The sequence below is a fragment of the Hippoglossus stenolepis genome, chromosome 4, assembly GCF_022539355.2.
Source record: "Hippoglossus stenolepis isolate QCI-W04-F060 chromosome 4, HSTE1.2, whole genome shotgun sequence".
NCBI lineage: Eukaryota > Metazoa > Chordata > Actinopteri > Pleuronectiformes > Pleuronectidae > Hippoglossus > Hippoglossus stenolepis.
In genome coordinates, this window is record NC_061486.1 from 26,697,524 (window position 1) to 26,719,336 (window position 21,813).

Sequence of the window (21,813 nt, forward strand, 5' to 3'; positions counted from 1 at the left end):
CTGCATTAAAAGAATGAAGGAATAAATAAATTAGAGGATATAGGCCAAAGTGTGAAAAACTAAATGAGAATGAAAGGAAAAAATCAAACCAATAGCACAGCTGTGTTAAGTGAAACAGTGTGGAGTTCTTCTACAACAAAGAAGAAAGGCGACTAGAGTCCAGTTTATTGCATGTGGCTCTGATTTCACTTCCCTTACAGTAATAAATTAGATGAACAGCCCATCACAGTGCAGTGCTGCTCAAATGTTTCATATCAGCAACAAACTAAACGAACATCTGAGGAGGTGTCAGTGAGAGACACGAAGAAGAAGGAGAAGTCATGGAAGGAGCAGCGTGTTCTTTTCTGCAGATCTGCTCCGTGAGATATTCAGATATTTCTGGCATCTCTTGAATGTTTTGATAATTTGGTAAACACACTGAAAGAAATCCATAACAAGAGTCTTAATGAGTGTCAAACGTTCAGAGTGAAGTTAATGGTAAAGTGGAGCTAAAATAGTTCTTGGCTGTTCGTAAAATCCAAGTTAGCTGAGCAGCATCCATCACGGTAATGTTCAAATCACAGGCCACACACACACACACACACACACACACAAACACACACACGAAAACATGTGCAGGTGCAGGTCTCAAGCTGGTACACGTCTCATGCTTCTTCAAATGGCTGCCACAAGCCATAGCTCAGAACACTTAACCTTTGACCTCCACCATCCGGCTTTGACAACCCCCTGCACCTCTACTTGCTGCACTGATGATGACTTTCCAATATGTTTTCAGTCAGGACGATACAGGTCTTGAGTGTGAAGATATTCCATGGTCTGTGCCTGGGAGACGTCAACGTGTGCAGTGAGAAGCTCTGCCAGCCAGGCACCTTAGGTGTAGTGCTGGGTTTATCCCAGCAGAGGGCAGTCTCTCTCTCTTTCTCTCTCTCTCTCTCTCTGCTCTTTTGTGTGTGTGTGTGTGTGTGTGTGTGTGTGTGTGTGTGTGTGTGTGTGTGTGTGTGTGTGTGTGTGTGTGTGTGTGTGTGTGTGTGTGTGTGTGTGTGTTGTGGGCAGCAGTGGCTCAGGAGATGGAGCAGGACGTCCATTAACCAGAATGTTGGTGGTTTGATCTCCGTCTCCTCTGGTCTGCATTCTGAAGTTTCCTTGGGCAAGACACTGAACCCCAAACTACCCCTGATGGCTCTGTATAGAAGTGCTGTATGAATGTGTGTGTAAATGGATGAATATACTTGTACTTATGAGGACCATTTTGAGCATAAACCCTACAGAGTGAGGACATTTTGGCCGGTTCTCACTTTTTTCGAGGGTTGAGACTTGGATTGAACTTTCTGTGGCCTGTAAAGGTCATACTGCACAAACATCAGTGTGTTTATAATATTTTTATGCTGTTGCCTATTTTTAGATTTATGTTAATGCTCAAACAGACCTCAGCAAATTCCTTGTATGTGTAAACCTACTTGGCAAAAAAAACCTGATTCTGATATGAGGGTTAGAATTAGGTTTAAATTAATCTTAAGGTTACAGTTAGGCACTTGGGATGTTTAAAGAAGATAGTGAATGTGTCTTCAGAAATATAGAAGTACAAGTTTGTGTGTGTGTCTGTGTGTGTGTGTGTATTGGAAAGAATTCTCGCTCGGCCTTAATGTGTGTGTTCCTGATTCAGGAGTTTTCACATGTGTACATCTGTGTTTATGCTTCAGTCCGTCTGCAGTAGAACTGGTCAGGACACAACATTACCGAGCACATGTGGTGACTGGCGGGTAAAGCAAGAGGGCAAAGGAAAGAGTGAACGGATTGAGAAGGAAAGAAAAATAATTGGAATGGAAAAGATATAAAGAAAAGGGAGGGAAAGAAAAGGAACGTAAGACACGAAAGCTAAGGAAAGAGAAGAAAAAGAAACTGAAGGAAAGAAAAAGGAAAATATGGTGTGAAAAGAAAAGATCAGAGAAGAAACCATAAATAACAAGGGAAGACATAAAGTAAAAGAGGAGAAAGTTACAGCTGAAAAGAAAAAACTGCCAAAAAACATGAAGGGAATCAATAAAGGGTGTAAAGAGGCAGAGAGAGAGAACAATGGAGAAATATAAACTCAAAACAAAGGATTCAGTCGAGTCAATCTGGCTTTTCATCCCCTGATAATCACAGCTCCATATGTGAAAAACTGTGAGGAAAGAGGAAACAGAGATGGAAAAACAGAGGGACTGAGAGCTACAACGTGGAAAACTAAAATCTCAAAGAGTCCAGATGAAAAAGAAAGATAGAAATGCAAAGAGGGAAGGAGGGCGGGATTATTAGAGGTGGTTAGTGACAGCATCCAAAATAAAATCCCACAGGCATTCCCCTCTTTTTTTTTAACCAACAAACTTTTTTTTATTTTGTCTCCACACCATTCAATAAATACAAAGTACAAACCAGCTTCATATTCATAAACAACAATGATAAAAAAAATCCATACAAATGAATTATTTTGAACGATCAAAGCAGAGGAGCGACGAGTTCAACAGGCCGAAACGGCAGCCGAGAAGGTTTCTAACTTGTCTCCCGACCAATCAGGACGGATCCTGACGCCGACACAAGTGATGACAAGTCAAAACATGTTTGTACAACTAATGAAAGTTGTAGACTGACTGCAGAGATAAGTTCATTTGTTTCTCGACTCCACTTTCTTCCTGTAACAGTTTCTATATCGCTGATTAGTCCTATCTTATACCGGTAAACACACACACACACTCACACACACGCTCACATTCATCCTGTTCTGCACTTCAAAAAGAAGCCCTGTCAAAGAAACACATGCCACACAGTCTTTCCCATTTTAAAATCCAACAGTAAAACAGTCCCAACTTCGCTTCACATCTACATCTACACGTTTTGTCCTGTTGAGCTTCTTTGAAAAAAGAAAAAGAAAAAAGAAATTCCTGCAGAAAACGTTAAGGCGGGAAGCAGAAGGCAGCAGCAGGTTGATAAAGTCTGGTTGGTCCTCTTTGTAGCTTCATTAATGAGTCCGTGTTTCATTTGATCATTCCTCCGTCTCTGCTTCTGTTCATTACAATCCTGAAGCTGATAACTGGGTGGGTGTGGGGAGGGGGAGGCAGGTGGGGAGATCCAGTATGGCTCTGGGTGTGTGTCCATCTGGGACGAGGGGACTTCGATGGGTAAAAGTTACGGGTTCAGGGGTTTTTTCTTTGGTCTCCCCACAGATCAGTGTCTCCAGGTCCGTCTTTTGTCTGGAACTTTCATCACCAGATCGTCCTCCTCTTTGGAATCTAAGGCAAACACAAAAATAAAATAAAGACCCAGGCAGCACAACACTGACACAGCTCCAGGTTTGATACTAACATGTACAAATCTAATAAGTGACAGAAGAACTACCAGCTGAAGGTCAGCAGCAACGTTAGCAAGACTTTTCTTTTTAAATAACTAAATAAGCAAATAACGGTCACTGTTCGCAGATATATCAGTTTAGTCCCTGCTCGTGGTGTGGTGTGTGTGTGTGTGTGTGTGTGTGTGTGTGTGTGTGTGTGTGTGTGTGTGTGTGTGTGTGTGTGTGTGTGTTGAAGGCTCACCAGCACATTCAGGACAGCATGAGCCCTCTCTGCGGGTGATGTTGGAGCAGGTCAGCACTGGACACTGTTTCCTCTGACACTTGGTCACACCGTGCTGTGGAGAAGAAGATGAACATCGAGGTTTGAGATGATGAGACACAGGATTGTCCGAATGTGAGGTACAAGCGACAAATTTGTTAGCCTGCATGTTTACATTTACGCTATTTAATCTTAAACTGGTAAAATGTGAAAATATGATTCATTTAATTCAGCTTTTTATGTTGTTATTGCATTTAACCTGCATTCATTGCAAATCCAGTTTATACATGTTAATGGACAGTTGGTCATTTTCATACCCAGAAAATATGGAGTGTGTTTCTGACAGCCTGATGAATTTAAGAATTTGTAGTTTTGCGTTGCACATTTGCACATTTTATTTGATTTTATTTTAATAGAAAGATATTGATTGGCGATGGCCGATGATTTTTTAAGTATTAAATGATAAAAATCATATAGTTTATGCAACTTCTTTTGTGCATCTCGTCTCGTTTTGACCAGCGCCTGGTAGTAAGTAATGCATTATGACTGCCAGGTGGTGGCAGTAATGCACCGCAAAGCTGTTTGCCAAACATCATTAAATAACAGAAAATAATAATAGTAACAACAATAACAAGAAGTTGAGTCTTACTACAATGTGCTGACAAAATACATATGATGGTGCAGTGAGATTTGATGCCACTGTTCAAACAAGAGAAACATGCAAATCCAAAGACGACCTCAACAATTAAAAAGGTTCTTTGTGGAAACTCATTAGTGATTAACGTAGTTTTGCTTGAAATGGCCGATGATAAAAGTCCATGCACAAATACTCACATTTGCCAATGTCCTGGTTTCATGATAGGATCACTTTTCTAGTGGTATGTTTAAAGAACTTAGTTTGAACTGTATTCAGTCAACATCAATTTAAAATGTTCTTTTGGTTTCTAATGAGCTACCTTCAGGCAATTTACATGATTAACAAATTGACTTTTATGTCTGCAAATTCCAGTTATCCTACAATTCTTCCCCTTCTTGGCAGCCAGCGTGTACTTACATCACACCAGCAGTTGATGCACTTCATCTCGCCCACCAGCGGTACCCAGGGGTGCCAGTTGTCGCTGTTCTGGTAATAGTTCTTGCCAAATTTGCAGTGCCTCGGGCCGTCTGCCTGCATCATGTCGCTGTGCTCCAGCCCCGCAGGCGTCCTCTCCTCCTCTGGACACTCTTTACAGCAGTCGGACGGGTTACGTCTCACAGGGTGACTGCAGGTCAGCAGGGGACACGTCACCTTCTCACAGTGCACCTCCCCTGTAGATCCCTGGAAAGAAAATGCAGCATCGTCAGCAATTTTGCTTCAGCTCCTTTGAGTCGGACTCATTGTTTTTCCTTTATTCAAACAAAGTCAAAAAGTCTGATCATTCTTCAAGAAAGAAATGACGAGAAATTTACTTCTGCCTCATTTTCTTTGGAGTCCAGTGCAAAAAATAAACGATCCATTAAGGGCTTTTGGAAAGTAAATCCAGCCAGATGTGAGTGGGTTTGTTGATGTGTGTTTACCTTGCAAGTGCAGACAGCACATTTAATGTAGCCAAAGGGAGGAACAAAGGGATGCCATGTGGTTCCTGGGGCATGCATCTTCTGGTCTCCTTCAAAGTAACAACCTGGGAGAGGAGGAGAGGAGGTTAGAGAGAAAATGCCTGAGTTATCCAGAGTTAAACTTTAAATGTCGGCAGAAATTCAGTGAAACAAGCACAGCATAAAAAGACACAAGAGAGGAAAAACTACAATAGACGAGAGGTGGTGCATACCTTCGGGATGCTCCTCCACTCTCTCCGGAGCTTTCATGTCCTTAGGGTCCTTCATCTCTGTACAGAGAAAAAGGAAATGGAGATAGAAACAGAATTAGATTTAAACTTTATCATTTGACACTTTGGGACAATAAGGAGATGTCCACAGAAATCAAAGAACTATAAAACTATATTTCTGATTCTCTCACCGTCACAGACAGGACAACACTTGTCTTCAGGCTGGATGGTTTTGGAGCAGGTCAACACCAGACAGATGACTGGATCACAGATCACCGTTCGCTTCTACAGAAGAAATAAATGCACAAAAAAATGACCAAGAGTGAGTTTGAATTGTGAAACAAGATAAATCCAATATTCAGTCCTAACATACATCTCAAAGGCTGCAAAAACAAAACTGTGCATCCTTTGTTTCCCTGTTTCCTTTGTGTTGGTCGTGCTTTGTTACCTGGCAGCTGCAGGTGAAACACTTGTCGTAGCTGGGTGTCCAGCGGGAGCCGTGAGCATGGTGCTGGTTCTCAAAGAAGCAGGTATGCGGGTCTTTCTTCAGCTCCTCCGGGTCCTTCACAAACAGGTCGTCAAACTCAGCCTCCTCCACATCCCCTCTGGTCCCAAACTCACAGTTGTTTGGCACATGGACCTGGAGAGAAAAAGGAAAGAAGGGACGGGTGGAGATGAACGACAGAGAAAGGGAAAAAACAAGAGGGGGATGTTAGGAGATCTGTTGGCCACACCCGAGCGCAGGCAGGTGTCACGCTGTGGCTTGTTAACTGTTCCAAAATGAAGCGCTGCTGTGCTCCCGAGCAGATGGCCGTTTATGTGTCCGACCTGTTTGCTATTAAAACAGCTGGACCCACTGAACAAAGAACTCATCAACAGCTACACCTGCCAAGCTGCACACAGGTTTACAGGCAACTGTGGCCTGAGTTAGTGTGCTACTGAAGCCCAGTTACATTTTAACTTTTCAACAAACGTCTCTCCAGGCCGACAGCACTTGCCAGTGAAAGTGACAGTGTGTGTTTGTGTTGGCCCGTGAGCGCTACGTGAGCAATCACACAGACACATAAACACTGAGAGGGTTTATAGAGGCCCCGAGGACTTGACTTCTTTTTTTAATCTAATAAACTGCTCTGCTTTTCTGCTCCTCTGATTGTCCATGTTAAATCATCACTTTGCTTACAAAAGTTGCAAACAGGGCATGACAATTTTGGGCGAATAGCAAAGTATAAACATCTTCTCTTCACCATGCCTCTGCGATCTTCAGTGACGGATCTAGGATTTTTCTAAATCAGGGGCCATGAAGGGGCCACAATTTACACATACGTCCAATATCCCTGTACAACTCATTTGAGTCACTGCTTGTTTACTGTTAGCTCGATAGATTTGCCACACATCATTGAATATATTTAGAAAAATGTTCCTTGTTTTAACACATTGTGTTCTTTAAAAAAGCTTAGAAAATAAAACGTAACAAATTATTATACTTAATTTTAAAGGACATGGGGCCAGTTAGGGACGCCTGGACCACCTTGGGAGACGTGAATCCTTAACTGAACTCTACACAGCCCAAGTGACGAACCCTGCTGAACCCCTGCCTTGGGATATTTGCCCCAAACCAATTAGTGAATGTACTAAAAGCTAAAAAATTCAAACAAATCACTAAAAAAGTGCATCTCTTAAGTATGTGTGGATAAACGTGTTATTTAACACGTTTAGTGGTAATAATGAATGTAAAGTGGTTGTTTTTGTCGTAATTGTCTCTCTTACCTGTCCTCGAATTTCTCCGCGGGGGTTGAGCTTGGTGCTGACTTGGATGAAGGCTGTTCCCTGGTCCAGGTGCTGCAGTAACTCAACACTCATGTCCTTTAACACCCCCTGAGCCTGGAGGAGAGGAAAGGAGAGGATGGGTTTATATATGTGACACTTTTGCATGTGGATGTTTTCCTTCATGTCCATTTTTGAACGGATGTACCTGTGATCCATAGAAGCCGGTCAGCAGCGTCTTGTGCGTGGTGCTGCTGTCGTCTATCTCTCCGATCTCAGCCAGCCCGTGGAGGTGGGCGCTCACGGTGAGGTCGTCGGCCTTGCTGAGCCCCGAGACGACAATCTCGTAATGCAGGTGACACTGTTTGTCCACTGAGACCCAGGCGTGGCCAGAGACACCGGTTCTCACTGGTGGGGACACAAAGTGGCCGGCCAGAGGGGTGGGCAACTCTGGAGGAGGAAGACATGAATATACATGAGAGTGGATCCTGGATTAAGGAAGATTTTTCTGTATTTTGCCATTTTATAAAGCAATTCAATGTGTTTTCATGTGTCTGTTGAGTTTCCTAACTTTCCTCCCTCCCCTCCTCACCATGTCTGGGTGCCTCCAGGCCGCTGTAGAGCAGAGCCTTTATCTGCCCCCTCAGCTCCCCCTCCTGGCTGTGTGCCGTGGCCACGTTGATGAACAGCTCGTTCTGCAGCAGCATGTGGATGTGTCGCGCCTCCAGGCGACTCCAGCTGCCCACCGCCTGGCCCGAGGCCTTGTTGTACTCCGTCGTCAAGTCGTAAATAACAGAGCGCTTGTTGCGACGCCGCGGCTTCAGCTCGATAGTGAGGCTGACCACGTCGCTGGTGAGACCTGCAACCTGAACCTGAACGGAGGAGATGAGACAAACAGTTTAAGCCCCTTTTCACGTAATAGGCTTATTATTGAAATTCATTGTGAAGAGCAGTAAGTGAGTTTGACCCTAGAATCTGCTGAAGAGGAGAAGTTCCTCTGTGCTTACTTCAAACTTTAGGAGTTTTTCAATGAAGCAAGACATTAACATCTTGTGTTCAGTACTTAAACTAAAAGTATGCATAAAAAAAGATTCTGGATTTTTCATTAAGAGACAGGTAGATGTGATTATAAAATTTGAAAATCAGTGATTCAAAGCACAGAATATTTCTAGGTCTGAACACATGTCTGGAGGGGATCTTTAATTATTGATTAGTTGTGGGTGTGGGTGAGTTTGATCGGGGATCAGCCTAATTTGACACCATTAAAAAAGAGAATGTTTTATGTGCTATTTTATTACTGTTCAGTATGTTTAAACCCAATTTTTGTGACGGTGAGTCCATGACATTTATTGTAAGACTGGTGATGTACAGCTTTCTTGAAAGTAATGGGAATACTGTTACTATTAGTGACTGATCACTCATAGTTCCACATTGTCAACCCAAGATGACAGCGACAGATTGAGCTTAACTCTATAAATACAACAGGTTTACTGTTAATAAACCACAAATATTGGATATTAGAACAGAATGTTGATGAAAAATTCACAATGATCTTTTGTAGTGCAACTCATGTATGATCATTAAAACGTTTGATAAACAACAATCAAATCCTCCTGATGGAAACCTCACCTGGTAGTCCAGCGTGCCGTTATCATGGAGGTTGAAGATGGCAGATCCCACACCTCCGGTCTTCCCCGGGGTCAGGGCATCGCCACTGGACATCACACTCTGAATAGCTGAGCGGGGAAAAAAGACCAAGATTAATATCAAAAATCCACTTCAGAGCACGTCCAGCGCTCATTATTATTACTTATCGGAAACCAACATTTTCCCCTCGGAGTTTTCCTCTATTGCACCACAGAGCCTGACAGCATGACTGATGAGGCAACCATTTCTGTCATGTAGAAATCTGCTGGTTTGGGTGAAGGATGGAAAACACTGGGGGCACATCACATTTACCCATGTTCTGCAACTACACACACACACACACACACACACACACACACACACACACACACACACACACACACACACACACACACACACACCGAAGCTATGCCCATAATGTCCTCCCTTCAAGAAGAAAGAGTCATTGAGGGGACAGATTCAATTGAACCACTAATCAGGAGGCGTTCCTGCACGTGTAATTGTGTGCGACCTTGAGCCAAATGCATACATGTTGAAGCACGCACACCCACGCACACACACACACACACACACAAACACACATTAAACCCACCCAAGGTTAAGCCTTACTATGAGGTAACCCTTGCTGAATGCAGTAGGCTTAAAAAGATTGAGCTGAAATGACAGGAGGGAATGAGTAACTGAGAAGGATGAGAAAAGAGCAGAGGAAATTTTATGAGAATCGTTTTTGCCAAAGACACACGAAGAGGACAGCAGACAACGGGGCCGCCGCTAAATGGAGAGACTGGTAGAAGGAGAGAGGGAGAACAGGCACGAGAAGGAGGAGAGAAGAGAGGGAGAAGAGTGTGCTGGGTTCGAATTCTTCATACATAACGTCAAGCTGTTAATCACAGAACTGGAACACCAGCAAGGAGAGTCATGTCCAGCAGACTGTGACCTTGGCAGCAGTGTGTTTATGTGTGTGTGTGTGTGTGTCTGTGTGTACATAAACTTTCATAAAATAGAGTCTTTATGTGTATTTGTGTGTGTTTGTGTGCATGTGTTTGTGTCTGTTAGAGAATAAAAAACACCTCTCAAAGTGTTTCAAAGTGTCCGACACCTTGATGTTCCATGTTCATGTACAAGTATGCATCCCATGAAAAGACCATGTGTGCATGCTTTTACGGTTTCAGACGATTGGGCTGTCCACAACATTCCTGAAACCTCTGTCTCTCTTTCTGTGTCTCTCTCTTTCTCACACACACACACACACACACACACACACACACACACACACACACACACACACACACACACACACACACACACACACACACACACACACACACACACACACACACACACACACACACACACACACACACACACACGGACATGCATACACAGTGTTGGTGGGCCACCAAGTCAAACAGAAGGTCTATAAACATGGTTTTCCCCCAGTGATAAGACTTGAAAGGATGGAGACAGAGAGAAAAAAGAAGTATTTATAGAGAGGAACGACAAAAACAGCCACACATGGACGAGCACAAACCAACTACGACTCAAAACACATTCTCAGCGACCTACGTGTTTGTTGCATCTGCAGTATTGAGAAGCAACACACACAACGCAGAGTGCGGAGGAAAAAACATGCGGAGGAAAGTATAGCGGGGACACTTACTGTCACAAGATTTCCTGCCGGTGATGAAGCCAGAGATTTGCCGGGGATCCTGAACCTCGGTCGTCACGGCGATCTCCAGCTGACCGCGAGATAACCAGAATAATTCGCGGCTGTTCAGGTCTGTCAGCACCTCGGCAAAATCTGGATCCTGCACAGATTGAGAAATGGAGTTAAACGTGGGTCAGCTGTCAGAGGGGAAAAGTCACCTTATATCTTGAAGATCCTGTTGACCTGATGTTGGTTCAACTGCCAGTGTGAGATTAATTCAACAATCACAAAGTCAGTAACCATTACGGACACAAACTGTGCTGTGACATAAAACCACAGTGTTTAAATCACGCCACTCGCAAGTGCACACTTAAACCCAGGGCAAAAATATGGCTCGCATTGCCGTAACATGTTTCATATTGAGTGAAGATTAATCTCAAGCAGGCAGACTGGAGAAGGGGGGGGGCAGTCAGGATGTTGAGAAATGTTGAATTAATAGGACAGATGTACGAGCGTGTTGAAGAAATGTTACTTTTATGACCCCGGGGCCTCGGTTCAATATAAATATACATGTGCCATAAATCCACACAGTGAGGAGCCAAAACCGAGCGGGAGCAGAGAAGTGGCTGGACGGAGAGAGGGTGACTTATATTTGGGGAAATGAACGGACAGAATAATGAGGGAGAAGTAAGGTGAGGAAGGATATATCGGGGTGTGATATAAATCAGGAGGAGCAGTAACACTGTCAGGATCATTGGTCCAATGCGCTTGCTTGTATATGAGAGTTGAAAAATGGCTTGTCATATGTCTGTTGTTTACATGCCTCTGTGACTCAGCTCCCCTTGGCATGAGTCAGCGGTTTTGGTTTCAACGTCTCGCCCGGGGACGCTCGCCGAGGTCGCGTCGCCGAGCTCGAACCTTTCACATAATTTTCACGGACAGTGTCCCTCGCCACCAGACTTGAAAGGGGCGCATCAGCTCCTCATGCAATTCCTGGCAGAATTAAAACCAGGCCCGCCTTTCATCACCCGCTCCCTCCCTCCTTCCTCCCTCCATCCATCTCAGCCCACAGACCACTAACCACTGACATGTGTGTGGAGTGTGTACGCAGTCCATCCTCTCTACCTCCCTCTTTCTCTGTCTCTCATCCCTCGCTCACATCTGTCCCCTGCAAAAGCTCCTCCTGCACACTTTCTCCCTCTCCTCGTTTCCCCCCTCGTCCTCGTCTCCATCCATTTTTCTTGTCACATCTCAGGCTAGTTAGCTGTGATCAGAGCGCCGGCGACAACCGCGCGAGGATGTGGTGACCCAACCACATCCGTCTCAGAGAGGGAAGGTGGTGGTGGTGGTGGTAGTGGTGGTGGTGGTGGGTTGCTGTGTCATATGTTCCTAACCAACAACAACCCTGCTCCTCCTCCGAACACTACTCCCACTTTTCCCTTCTTATCTAAGAGCAGACGCTGAATATTTTGTTTATTTCGAGTTTTACAAATGAGGATTTTTCAGATGTAAAAATCAATATATTTGCTACAAAATGTTGGCGATCAGTCACTTTTCAGTTTTGGTATCTGCCCCTTCTAGTAAATGTGTGTTAATACTCACATGAGAGGTGATGTTGGCTCGGATCTCCCTGAGGATGTGTTGGCGGTACACGAGCTGGACACGGATGGGCACCGAGAGGGGCTCTGAGGGGAGAGAGAGAGAGAGAGAGTCAGTTTTCTCATCATCACGTCTTCTACTAATATCACCATTTCAAAATTCAACAATTTAAGCTGGGGTTGATAAATTGTTACTGAAACATTTTTTTGTCTTCACATCCTGATGACATCAATAAATAAAGTCATCTGGAAAAAAAGAGAAAAGCCTGTGGCCTCTCAGGGCTGAAATAAATTGGGTCTGGCTGGTGTACCTGTCTGTCACTAACCGACCTGCCTGCCTGCACACACCCTGTCTGTGATCTCACTGCACATGACCACACTCTTTAGTCGGAGACACATACACCGTTGAAGTAGAGACGATAGCCAGAAGTTAGAGAGCGAGTCGCCTAAAAGACGTCTTCTAGAAGTTGTCAGTGCCCGTTCATGTATTCTGGGGGCGTTGCTGTGACGACAGGGCCGATAGGAGGGGTTGGATTTGCATTTTTTTAAATGTAGCCTGCTGTTGCTATAACTTTTCCAGGATTATCAACCCTAGCTTTAAGGAAGGTTTACAGATTGAAGGGGACATTATTAGAAACGGATGAACTGAAGCGATCCCATCACACGATTCTGGATCCATTTGTGTTAATTTTGCAAAACTATACAATCTATGCAGGATCCAGATTTAGCGGAGGTCTTGTTTTTAAATGATCAGCTACATTATTTTTCTCCTTGTAGTTTTAAAACAGGAATGCAACTTAAGTATTCGTTAAAGGGAACTGATAGAAGTAACTGATCATCATCCACTCATAAGTCTTAATGTCTGGTGTTTATCTATCCCAACCCTCTGAACTCTCATTTGATCTCTTTCTGTCAGACCTGCAGTTTCTCAGTGTCACCATGTTCCCAAACACTTCCACTTTAGCTTTCCATCACTCACCTTTGTCTTTGTGTTTGATGAGGCCCTGCAGAATGAGGATGAAGTGCAGGTTGTTCTCCGTGTCACTCAGTGTCAACATGGCGATGCCTCCCGTGCCTGAATTCTCCTCCTCGGACGTCAGCGTTGAACTGAATGTCTCTGTACGTGAGACATCAGCCCATTGAGTATCTGCGCTCTCTTACAGGACGTCTATACAAATACTCCTCTGTAAACAAAGCCCTCACTTTTTCTCTACATTAATCCATCTATGGCTGCTAAAGATTACATGAGAATGTACACAGTTCCACTGATTTGTAAATATTGAGTTTATTGTGTAGAACAGCACAAAGAACAAAGGCATACACATGTCTAGTCTGATAGAGAATGCTATAATATCCTCCGTGCACACTTACCAGCAAACAGAGCTCTGTGTTTGATGATCTTCCCCTCCACTTCTTCCCGTCTGCTCATTGGTGTGGTCATGCGGATGCGCATCTGCTCAGACTGCAGCTGTCGCATGAGAGGCTTAGCCAGGTTCTTCCAGACTCCACAGATCTGCAGACACACACACACACACACACAGGCCAATGAGGCGGCAGCACTGTGAGGCGACAACATCCACTCATACTGGGGATATAATCTTAAAATCTGTTTACTCGCTCATGTAACATTTGGGCAAACGGACAAACACACATGCTGCATACATCTAACGTGATTGTGTTATAAACCACAGGCTGCAACCCTTCAACACACTTCTTGAGAGCAGAGGGAAGAAATGTGGCAGCGTGCCGGCACTTCATAACTCAAGAGTTCAGAGGTAATCTCCATTTCAATTAGTGATACGCTCTGTCCCCCTGCAAAGCAGTGATGTAACATGTGAAACATTCTCTCTTTCTCTTCTTTGCTCCAGCTTAACCCCGCCACCCCCCAACAATCTTCCCTTTTTGTCCACAAGTGTTTTCTCTAAGGTCCTCTTGGCACTGACATTTATCTAAAAATAATAATAGGAGCATTTTTCCAGGACCTGTATTTACGGGGCTCCAGCCTCGCTGCGCAGAGTGTTGGGGTCTGACATGGAATGAGGAGATGTGTGTGCGTTTTGGCAGCAAATGATGTGCAGTGATTGGGTCAGACCTCAGGGAGTTTGTGGACATGCATGTGTAGGTACTACTGTTACACCAACATATTGGTTTAATGATTCATCACAATGATGTTGGCCTTTTATCAAACTCAGACTTGCATCTCAAACCTGAAGGGGAGCGAGTGTTGATGTTTGGTGCAATCACACAATGAGAGAGTTTATGATGTTTACAAAGAGGCAATGAAGCAAAAATGTGTGTGTGTTTGTGTGTTCGGCAGTGTGTCTGTGTGTAGAGTCGTGCAGTGAGAATGTTATTCATACCAGATCTTTTATTCTCTCTCTCACACGGACACACATGACAAAAAAAAACATTAACAGAGTAAAAATAAGAGATTGTTTTCAGTGGTGTCTTACCATGTCCAACTGTCCCTTGGGGACCCTGTACTCAAATGCAGTGGTCCCGTCTGAATCCAAGAAGAGTATCTTACTGGGACGGTCCATTCTGAAAAGTCATGGGTGGAAAAAATGACAAATATTTAACGTCGTGTTCATTTTTCTTCAGCTCCCTTTTGTTACTTCTCAACAAAATTAGGCTTCAAAACAACAGATCAATCATGACGTCTTTTAAATTCGCTTCTCTAAACACTTTTGGTCTGTTTGGGGGAGGAACAGTAGAGGAGCCGGGAAGTTATGAGAAAGAAGAGAGAGCACCACTAAACTAAAGCTATAAAGAAAAAGAAAAACCCATTGAGACTCATTCTGTGTTTTACCTCTGGAATGTGATGGAGAAGGCCAGACTGGTTCTGGTCAGGGAGAAGCGAGCTCTGGCAACACCACTGGAGCTCCCCAAGTCCGTCCCCCCTGTCAACAGGGCTACAAAGTCTGCAGGAGAACAGAAGACAGAGTTATTTTAATATAGTTTCATTCATTTAATTTAGGTTCTTTTCTTACTAACAGCATGTGCTGCATGCCTGTGGGGCATTGGTGTCCTACTTCACATTTTAATATCTGAAATGACTCTAACTGCAGCAGTAGTTTCTGTCTCTTAATGCTCCTTGCTCACCAGTGCGGCTCTCCCCGGGGCCCATGTCCTCAGAGCTCAGGTACGACCTGTCATTGTAAGATTTGTGGAGGTCGTCCTCCTTGTCTTTTCCCTTCTCATGGAAAAACTCAAAGTTGTCCAGGACGGCGTCCGTCTGCTTCGTGTCACCATCAACTGTGGAAGCAAAGTAGAGTTATATATATATATATATGTTAAATATGCAGTTAATATGGAGGTTCTATTGTTGGCCCTGGAATAATCACCTAATGTAACGTGTGAATATAAACATGTTTAATTAGTAGTTAGTTTTCTGGAAGAAATAAGAGTTTCTCATGTCGAATCATGTCTTTGTAACGGTTTCAGTTTCTGGCAGCGACGCTTTCCAAAGACTGAACGAGACGAAAGCATCAGCTGTCCACTTTCTTTTCTTTGACTGTGTATTGGGTCTGGATAAAGAGTGTGAAATGCGTGGACAAGGTATTTAAAGGATGTGTAAGATGTCAGACGCCAATTTCAAGGCAATGGTACGGTGAAGGCTAAAGCCCATTTCCTCCACCCCCCACCCGCCCTCTCTCTCTGTCTCCCCCTCTCACCCAGGGGAAACTAACCGGAGGGTCTCTTGCAGCTGAAGAGCTTAAGGAGAATTGAGAGTGACACTGGCGTGCGATCCCAACACTGACCCGCTGTTCCACACAAACTGACGTGCACCTTGATGTAATGTGTTGACCTCGCCGTTTTTCTAACGCACACTCTCAAACAGACGCAGACGCACATGCAGTGGTTAGCTACTCCTTCAGCCAACTAAAAGACACACTGACACAATCTTGAGAACGAAAAACCACACGTTGCCTATTAGTCACCCCAACTTGTCACCCAAATTTCTCCCAAGTTGTTTTGTGAGGAGCAGCTGCACTGTCTGCTTTCTGTCTTGGCGACTGATTCGCACACACACACACACACACACACACACACACACACACACACACACACACACACACACACACACACACACACACACCTTAATTCTCATCATCCTGCCCTCACTTTTTCTCTGCTCCACTGGGCACGCTGAAGGCTTCTGGGGAGTGTCACTCTCACTTCTCCCCACTTAGCAGTACTGTATCCTCAGGTGCACCAGTCATTACACACACTATATATATATATATAAACACACAAACACATGCATACAAACACATTCACACAGACACACACACCATTTTCCATCACTTACACAAATATACTAGCTGCTTTGGAGCATATGGTAAGACAAACATACTCAACCTTTTCCTACAAACTTGACCACACAGTCACAGCCTTTCCAATTCTTGACACACACACACACACACACACACACACACACACACACACACACACACACACACACACACACACACACACACACACACACACACACACACTGCTCTAACAGTGCTTTACCTTTACTTTCCATTCCATTACCACACACACGTGGCATAAAGAACCACCCAATCTGCTAAATAACAGTGCCGCATGAAGACCAACCCTAATTGCGTGTGTGTCTGTGTGTGTGTGTGTGCACGCAGGGTTGCTGCAATTGTCTAATAAGGTGGAACTTTGTGTGCAGCAGTGTGTGGACAAGGTAAGTGGCAGCGTGTGAATGAGGCTGAATAGATGGATGGTACTTTCAGTTGTGGCTGGTTAAGAGAAAATGTCTATTGGATGCGGCTGAATGGAAAATCAATTGACGTGCTCATTGAATCCGGCAGCTGTTCTGAAGACTTACTAGCTGACCCACAGGGAAAGAAAAAAACTGAGGGCCCAATGGGGAAAATGGAGATGAGAGAGGGTGAGAGGTATGATTCAAACTAGGAATAAACAAAACTGAGGGAAAGAGGCCGTTGTTGTGAGGGAGAGAGGCACGAGGGGGGGAGCTAAACCTCAGATCAAGTTTGAATGTAAGAAACTGGAGAGCAGTGGGAGGTGGGGGTGTTACCTTTAGGGCAGGTTTTACAGCAGTGCCCTGGCAGAAGGACGGGATGGTCACAGTTCGGGTTGGGACAGTCCTGTTTGATGTTCTTGCAGTTGACCTTCCCAAACACCTTTCCACGACGACTCTTTTGCTGCACAACATAACAGAAATAGCTGCATCACACAACATATACAATTCAGCACAAAGTGAGCGTGATATATGTGCACGTGCAGAAAGAGCGGGAGATTGAGGTCAAACTTACAGGTTCACAAAGGCACTGGACGCAGTGCATTACACCGAAGGGCTCCCCCAGATCTGGGTGCCATGTGTCCGCCAGAGAGTAGGAACGACCTCCAAATGAGCATCCTGCAACACAAACACCGGTGAATACACACACTGATCTCTGGGGTCAAACACTATCATCATGGTGTCTCCATCTAAAACAACAGGCTTGTTTAGAAACTATGTGAAATGACATAATTACATATGAGGTTTGTGATTTTAAATTATGCCTGGATTAATTATAGGAAGCAGAAAATAATTTACTTGAGGCTTTTTAAATTATGAGCTGATTTATAGAAAGTCCCTGACATTTAAGAGCTAGAAAAAAAGTGCAACTCTGTGGCTTTTATTGAGTGTCAGACTGCAGGATGACAAACTGTGCCGACCAGACCACTGCACCAATTTTCATATTTTCAACAAAGAAATCTTGCACAGCTCACTGCCCAGACGCCTCGCCAGTTTTTTGGGACTCAACCCTGCATCCTGTCTCGAATAAATGATCCATGAGCAAGCATGGGAGATATTCAATTTTCCACTGAGGGATGATGAGGCATTCCCAGAAATGCACAGAATGTTGGCCAAACTTTGATCAAGAGAGCTTCAGATGACATTTCACAGAAGTAAGAAAGGATTGCGATTAAGTGCCTCCCTTTAGAGCAAACTCTGCATGACGCAGACATTCAACTGGTTATTGCAGTGTTAAATATCGACTTCAGCATTTTAGATTTGAAATGAAATAACCACCACACATAATGTGAGCACAGAATCAGACTGAATCAGTGTTTACACCTACACTGGATGAACCATGTAGAAACTAAGTTCTGCTTATAAAAGGAGATAAAAGGGGCAATGGTCTCCACTTTACTATAAAGTGCCTTGAGATAATGTATGTTGTGATTTGGCGGTATACAAATAAATACAACTTTAATTCCTCACTCAATGTAGATGTGGAAATTATAGTCATTGAGTCACTTGAAATCCTGTGTGCTGGAGTCTATTCAAAAACTCATAAACGTTCTAATACACGGGGCGAGATAAAAATAGTTTTTAGTGATATTATTACTGCGGTGCAATAATATTATAGTGTTGCATGTTGGTCAGAATAAGTGTCTGGAGGTAAGAGTTGGTGGTGTGTGATGAGAGCGCCTATATCTAACTGTAAGTGCACACACACACACACACACACACACTAGGCGTGATGCTAACTGGACTGGAGCTGATGGCCTTCCTCTCTCGCTGCTACCAACCTGGTTCACATTATTCTTTCATTAAAGTGACTGCACACTTTAAACAGTGCAGTCCAAACTGTGAGCCGCTCGCTTCGCCTGCCACTTCTGTCTCTGCAGAAATAAATCATGTGCGCAGCGGCCAGCGCTTGTAATGGAAAAGTGGACTGATTGCACTTTCCAGCGTTGGATTACATGGTGAACGTGGAGTTCCCACAGTGTCGAACCCCACAGAAGTTACCTTGTAATAATAACCGCGCTGCTTGGCTCTTTCTACCCCTCTGGGTATGCGCATTTTTTTCACACGTGAATCAAATGGTATTCGCTGTGGTTATGACTCAGAGGTTTGCCGCTGGTTTTACACATGAGCAACACTGGCAATTACGTGACGTTTCAAGGATACGTGGAAATTCAAGGAAACTGGGGTAAGTAGCCCGTGTTGTTATATGGGGGGGAGGGGGGGGCAGGGGACACGTGTCAACTTAAAATTGCATGTTTAGGCTGCGAGTTCTTAAAGCGTTATCTACTATCGAGTCCGTAAACTGGCCCTTTACGCACATGCAGCACCAAATCCCATACATAATAAATACAATATTAAGTTTAATTGTGTTTTTTATGCAACAAACATAATTAGCTGATACTTATACTATAATCGATAACAGCAGCAATGTGTTCACTGCAATTCGGCATGACTACGATTATAAAAAGCGTTGATTTAAACAAAATCCGGACTTTTGAAGTGCTCGCTACCGCCCCCGCTTGGTGTGTTGGAAGTTTGGAATAGTTGATGCTGCTTTTTCTATTGGCTGGTTAATATTAATTAGTTAAACATACAGTCACTTTACATTCTCGTTTTCAAACCGATGACGGTGTGTTACCTGACAGGCCTTTGAACGGCAGCGGCTCTCTCTCTGACTGGATGGGCAGAGCTGGAGACTTGAGGCGCGAGGCCGCTCCGGTGCGCAGCCACGCGCAGCACAGGACGCACAGCGCGGAGCGGAGCGCGCGGGGAAGCAGCATCCCAGCGACCTCCCTCTCGTTTCAGGCTCTCCACAGAATATTCTCCTCAAAGCTCCCACTGAGAGGCTTTCAATGAACCACTGTCGACTTGGAGCGACTAATTACACTGACGATAAAAAAAAAGATGAGAAGTTTCTTCCTTATATCCAAGTGTCCGTGCTGATCTGCGTGAAAGTCGAGCAGCTTTTTTTGATATATCACGCGACTTTTTACCAAAGCTCTCTCTCTCTCTCTCTCTGTGTGTGTCCTCAGCACCAACCTCCTCTACAGTCCCGTCCCTCTCTGTTTTATAGCATGCTGCTGCCCTAACAGCTCGAAGCAGCCACCGGCCGGAGGAGGAGGAGGAGGAGGAGGAGGTGATGGGAGGGATGGGAGGGATGGGTGACGGGCTGTGGGGGTTGGGGTTTGGGTGATGGAGAGGCAAATCGACGCCCCTGTCCATTCACCAAAGCTTAAGATATGGAAACGAGCCTGTGTCTGATACAGTTTGGGCCAAAAACCCTCTGTAAGGAAAAAAGTGAAGCTTTTCAGTGAATTAAGGAGAGACCCTCATCGATTAGTATCAGCTCAACTGATGCAATATTTGTATTATAATAAGTATTGGTAAAGTGCCATATATATATTTACAATGAAAGTCACAAAACCTTTGTTTCACAGGGACTTAACTACTTTTACCTGCCTTATTTTCTTTGATTATTTATCTGTGAAGTTTCTGTTTTTTTTTAGATTTATAGATACCAAAAGCTCCCTTCATTTATTTTCCAGTTTCATAGTTTGTCACGTGGCCTGCTCATTCTGTATAGATGGTGATGCTAAGACTTTCTCACTGTGCCACAGTCCTAAAACCTATATCTCAGTAAACGGTGCCGCTTGCGATCAGAGAAGAAGAAGACCTACATCTGCGGTCCTGTGGCGAGCAAGTGTGAATCTCCACATCATGTACAATAAGGAATGTGTGAGCGTCTGCTGCTGTGGCTGGCTGCACCGTCTATTTTTTCAAGTGTGTTTGGCGCTGAGACCTAAGTGACTTAACAGAAACAAATGAAAATAGTTGGAATGCCTCAAAGCAAGCCGTTTCAATTTGTCCTGGCCTTCTGCAAGCCCCTGTCCTCTTTCAGACCTTCGACTGTTTCTCTTGGCTCTCCAGAAAGCCTACCTTAGAGGAGACTGCTTCAGAATCCCATATATTAAGCCTCGGTTAAATTTGTAGGCCCCCCCTCACATAGATACAGGTGCCAAAAGCAATTCAACCTCCAATATATTAGAGCTCACTGTGGCCATTGGGGCGCTTCACAACATCAACAACAAGTGAAATTTATTAGGGCCTATTTAGATCTGGGAAAAGTTCCCACCAAACAAAACAGAGCGGGTTGAGCAACAGTCCAGTTCCTCGCGGGGGTCCCTTGGGGGCCAGGACAAACGCTCTGCCGTTCAAGTTTACATTACTGTAGTGGTGCGCCGGGTGATTTATTTCAGAGGGTTCAGAAGGGGTCAGGCTTATTATATGGCTGAAATGTTTGGAATAAAGGAGTGATTGATTGGGGATTTTGATCGTAATCATATGCAATGATGATCCCAATGGTTGCTGAGCGTAATGTTTTCCCCTGCAAGATTTGTAACAATATAATCTGGAGGACATGCTCAAAAATGATCATTAAATGTGTCTTATTTAGCTTTTTTTTTCACATTAAATTCTCTGTACAGATCCCTCATTGAGAAGCAGAATTTGTATACCACATTTCTTTCTCTCTCTGGAGACCCTTAAAAAACTATTGTGTTTTCATACTAAAGCACCAAGTAAAACAATGTGCCAAATCACATCGGGTTTGTGCCAAAAGTGCGACTGAAGGTGCGAGGCGCAAGGTGTTGTTTTTATGCATGTGTCACATTATGTGGCCTGTGGGAGCCACTTCCATCCGGGTGTGGGGCTTCACGCCCCCCCCTGCCTCCCCCCCCCAACAATGGGAGTCAATGATGGTCTGTTTGCACTTCATCATAGGGTGATAAGCGACGCTTTTCTTCTGCACTGCACACGGTGATTCATTAGGCAGACTGGATGGTTAAATTGTCTATTGGAGCTAACAAAACCCCAGTACACTTATTAGCCCCGCTGGCACAAGGGCGCAACGTGTTTTTTTTGTGTATTGGATGCGTCCAGCGCTTGTTTGGAAACCGACTCTCTTTCCTTTATGTCATCATCGAAACTGTTT

The 21,813-nt window shown here is 44.2% G+C and overlaps 1 protein-coding gene across 1 annotated transcript; it reads right to left on the reverse strand.

The window, feature by feature from the left end:
- Positions 1-3,046: 3,046 nt before the first annotated feature.
- chrd (chordin) lies at positions 3,047-19,868 on the reverse strand. Its single transcript, XM_035155347.2, has 21 exons — positions 19,462-19,868; positions 17,338-17,441; positions 17,100-17,226; positions 15,149-15,301; positions 14,856-14,967; positions 14,500-14,587; positions 13,418-13,559; positions 13,026-13,163; positions 12,051-12,133; positions 10,461-10,608; positions 8,783-8,889; positions 7,746-8,025; positions 7,362-7,603; positions 7,157-7,270; positions 5,838-6,029; positions 5,581-5,674; positions 5,393-5,449; positions 5,142-5,245; positions 4,639-4,902; positions 3,567-3,660; positions 3,047-3,266 (listed from the first exon to the last, which is right to left on the reverse strand). The coding sequence occupies exons 1-21, from the start codon at positions 19,601-19,603 to the stop codon at positions 3,202-3,204; spliced, it is 2,850 nt and encodes a 949-aa protein (XP_035011238.1). The 5' UTR covers positions 19,604-19,868; the 3' UTR covers positions 3,047-3,201.
- Positions 19,869-21,813: the final 1,945 nt, after the last annotated feature.

Bases quoted from the DNA above. Each gene is read 5' to 3' on its own strand.
- chrd (XM_035155347.2), bottom strand. From the start codon at position 19,603: ATGCTGCTTCCCCGCGCGCTCCGCTCCGCGCTGTGCGTCCTGTGCTGC. The intron at 15,302-17,099 runs GTAACACCCCCA...TTGCTTCCACAG, and splicing joins CTGTAAAACCTGCCCTAAAG to TTGATGGTGACACGAAGCAG. The intron at 13,164-13,417 runs GTAAGTGTGCAC...TCTCACGTACAG, and splicing joins ACACAGAGCTCTGTTTGCTG to AGACATTCAGTTCAACGCTG.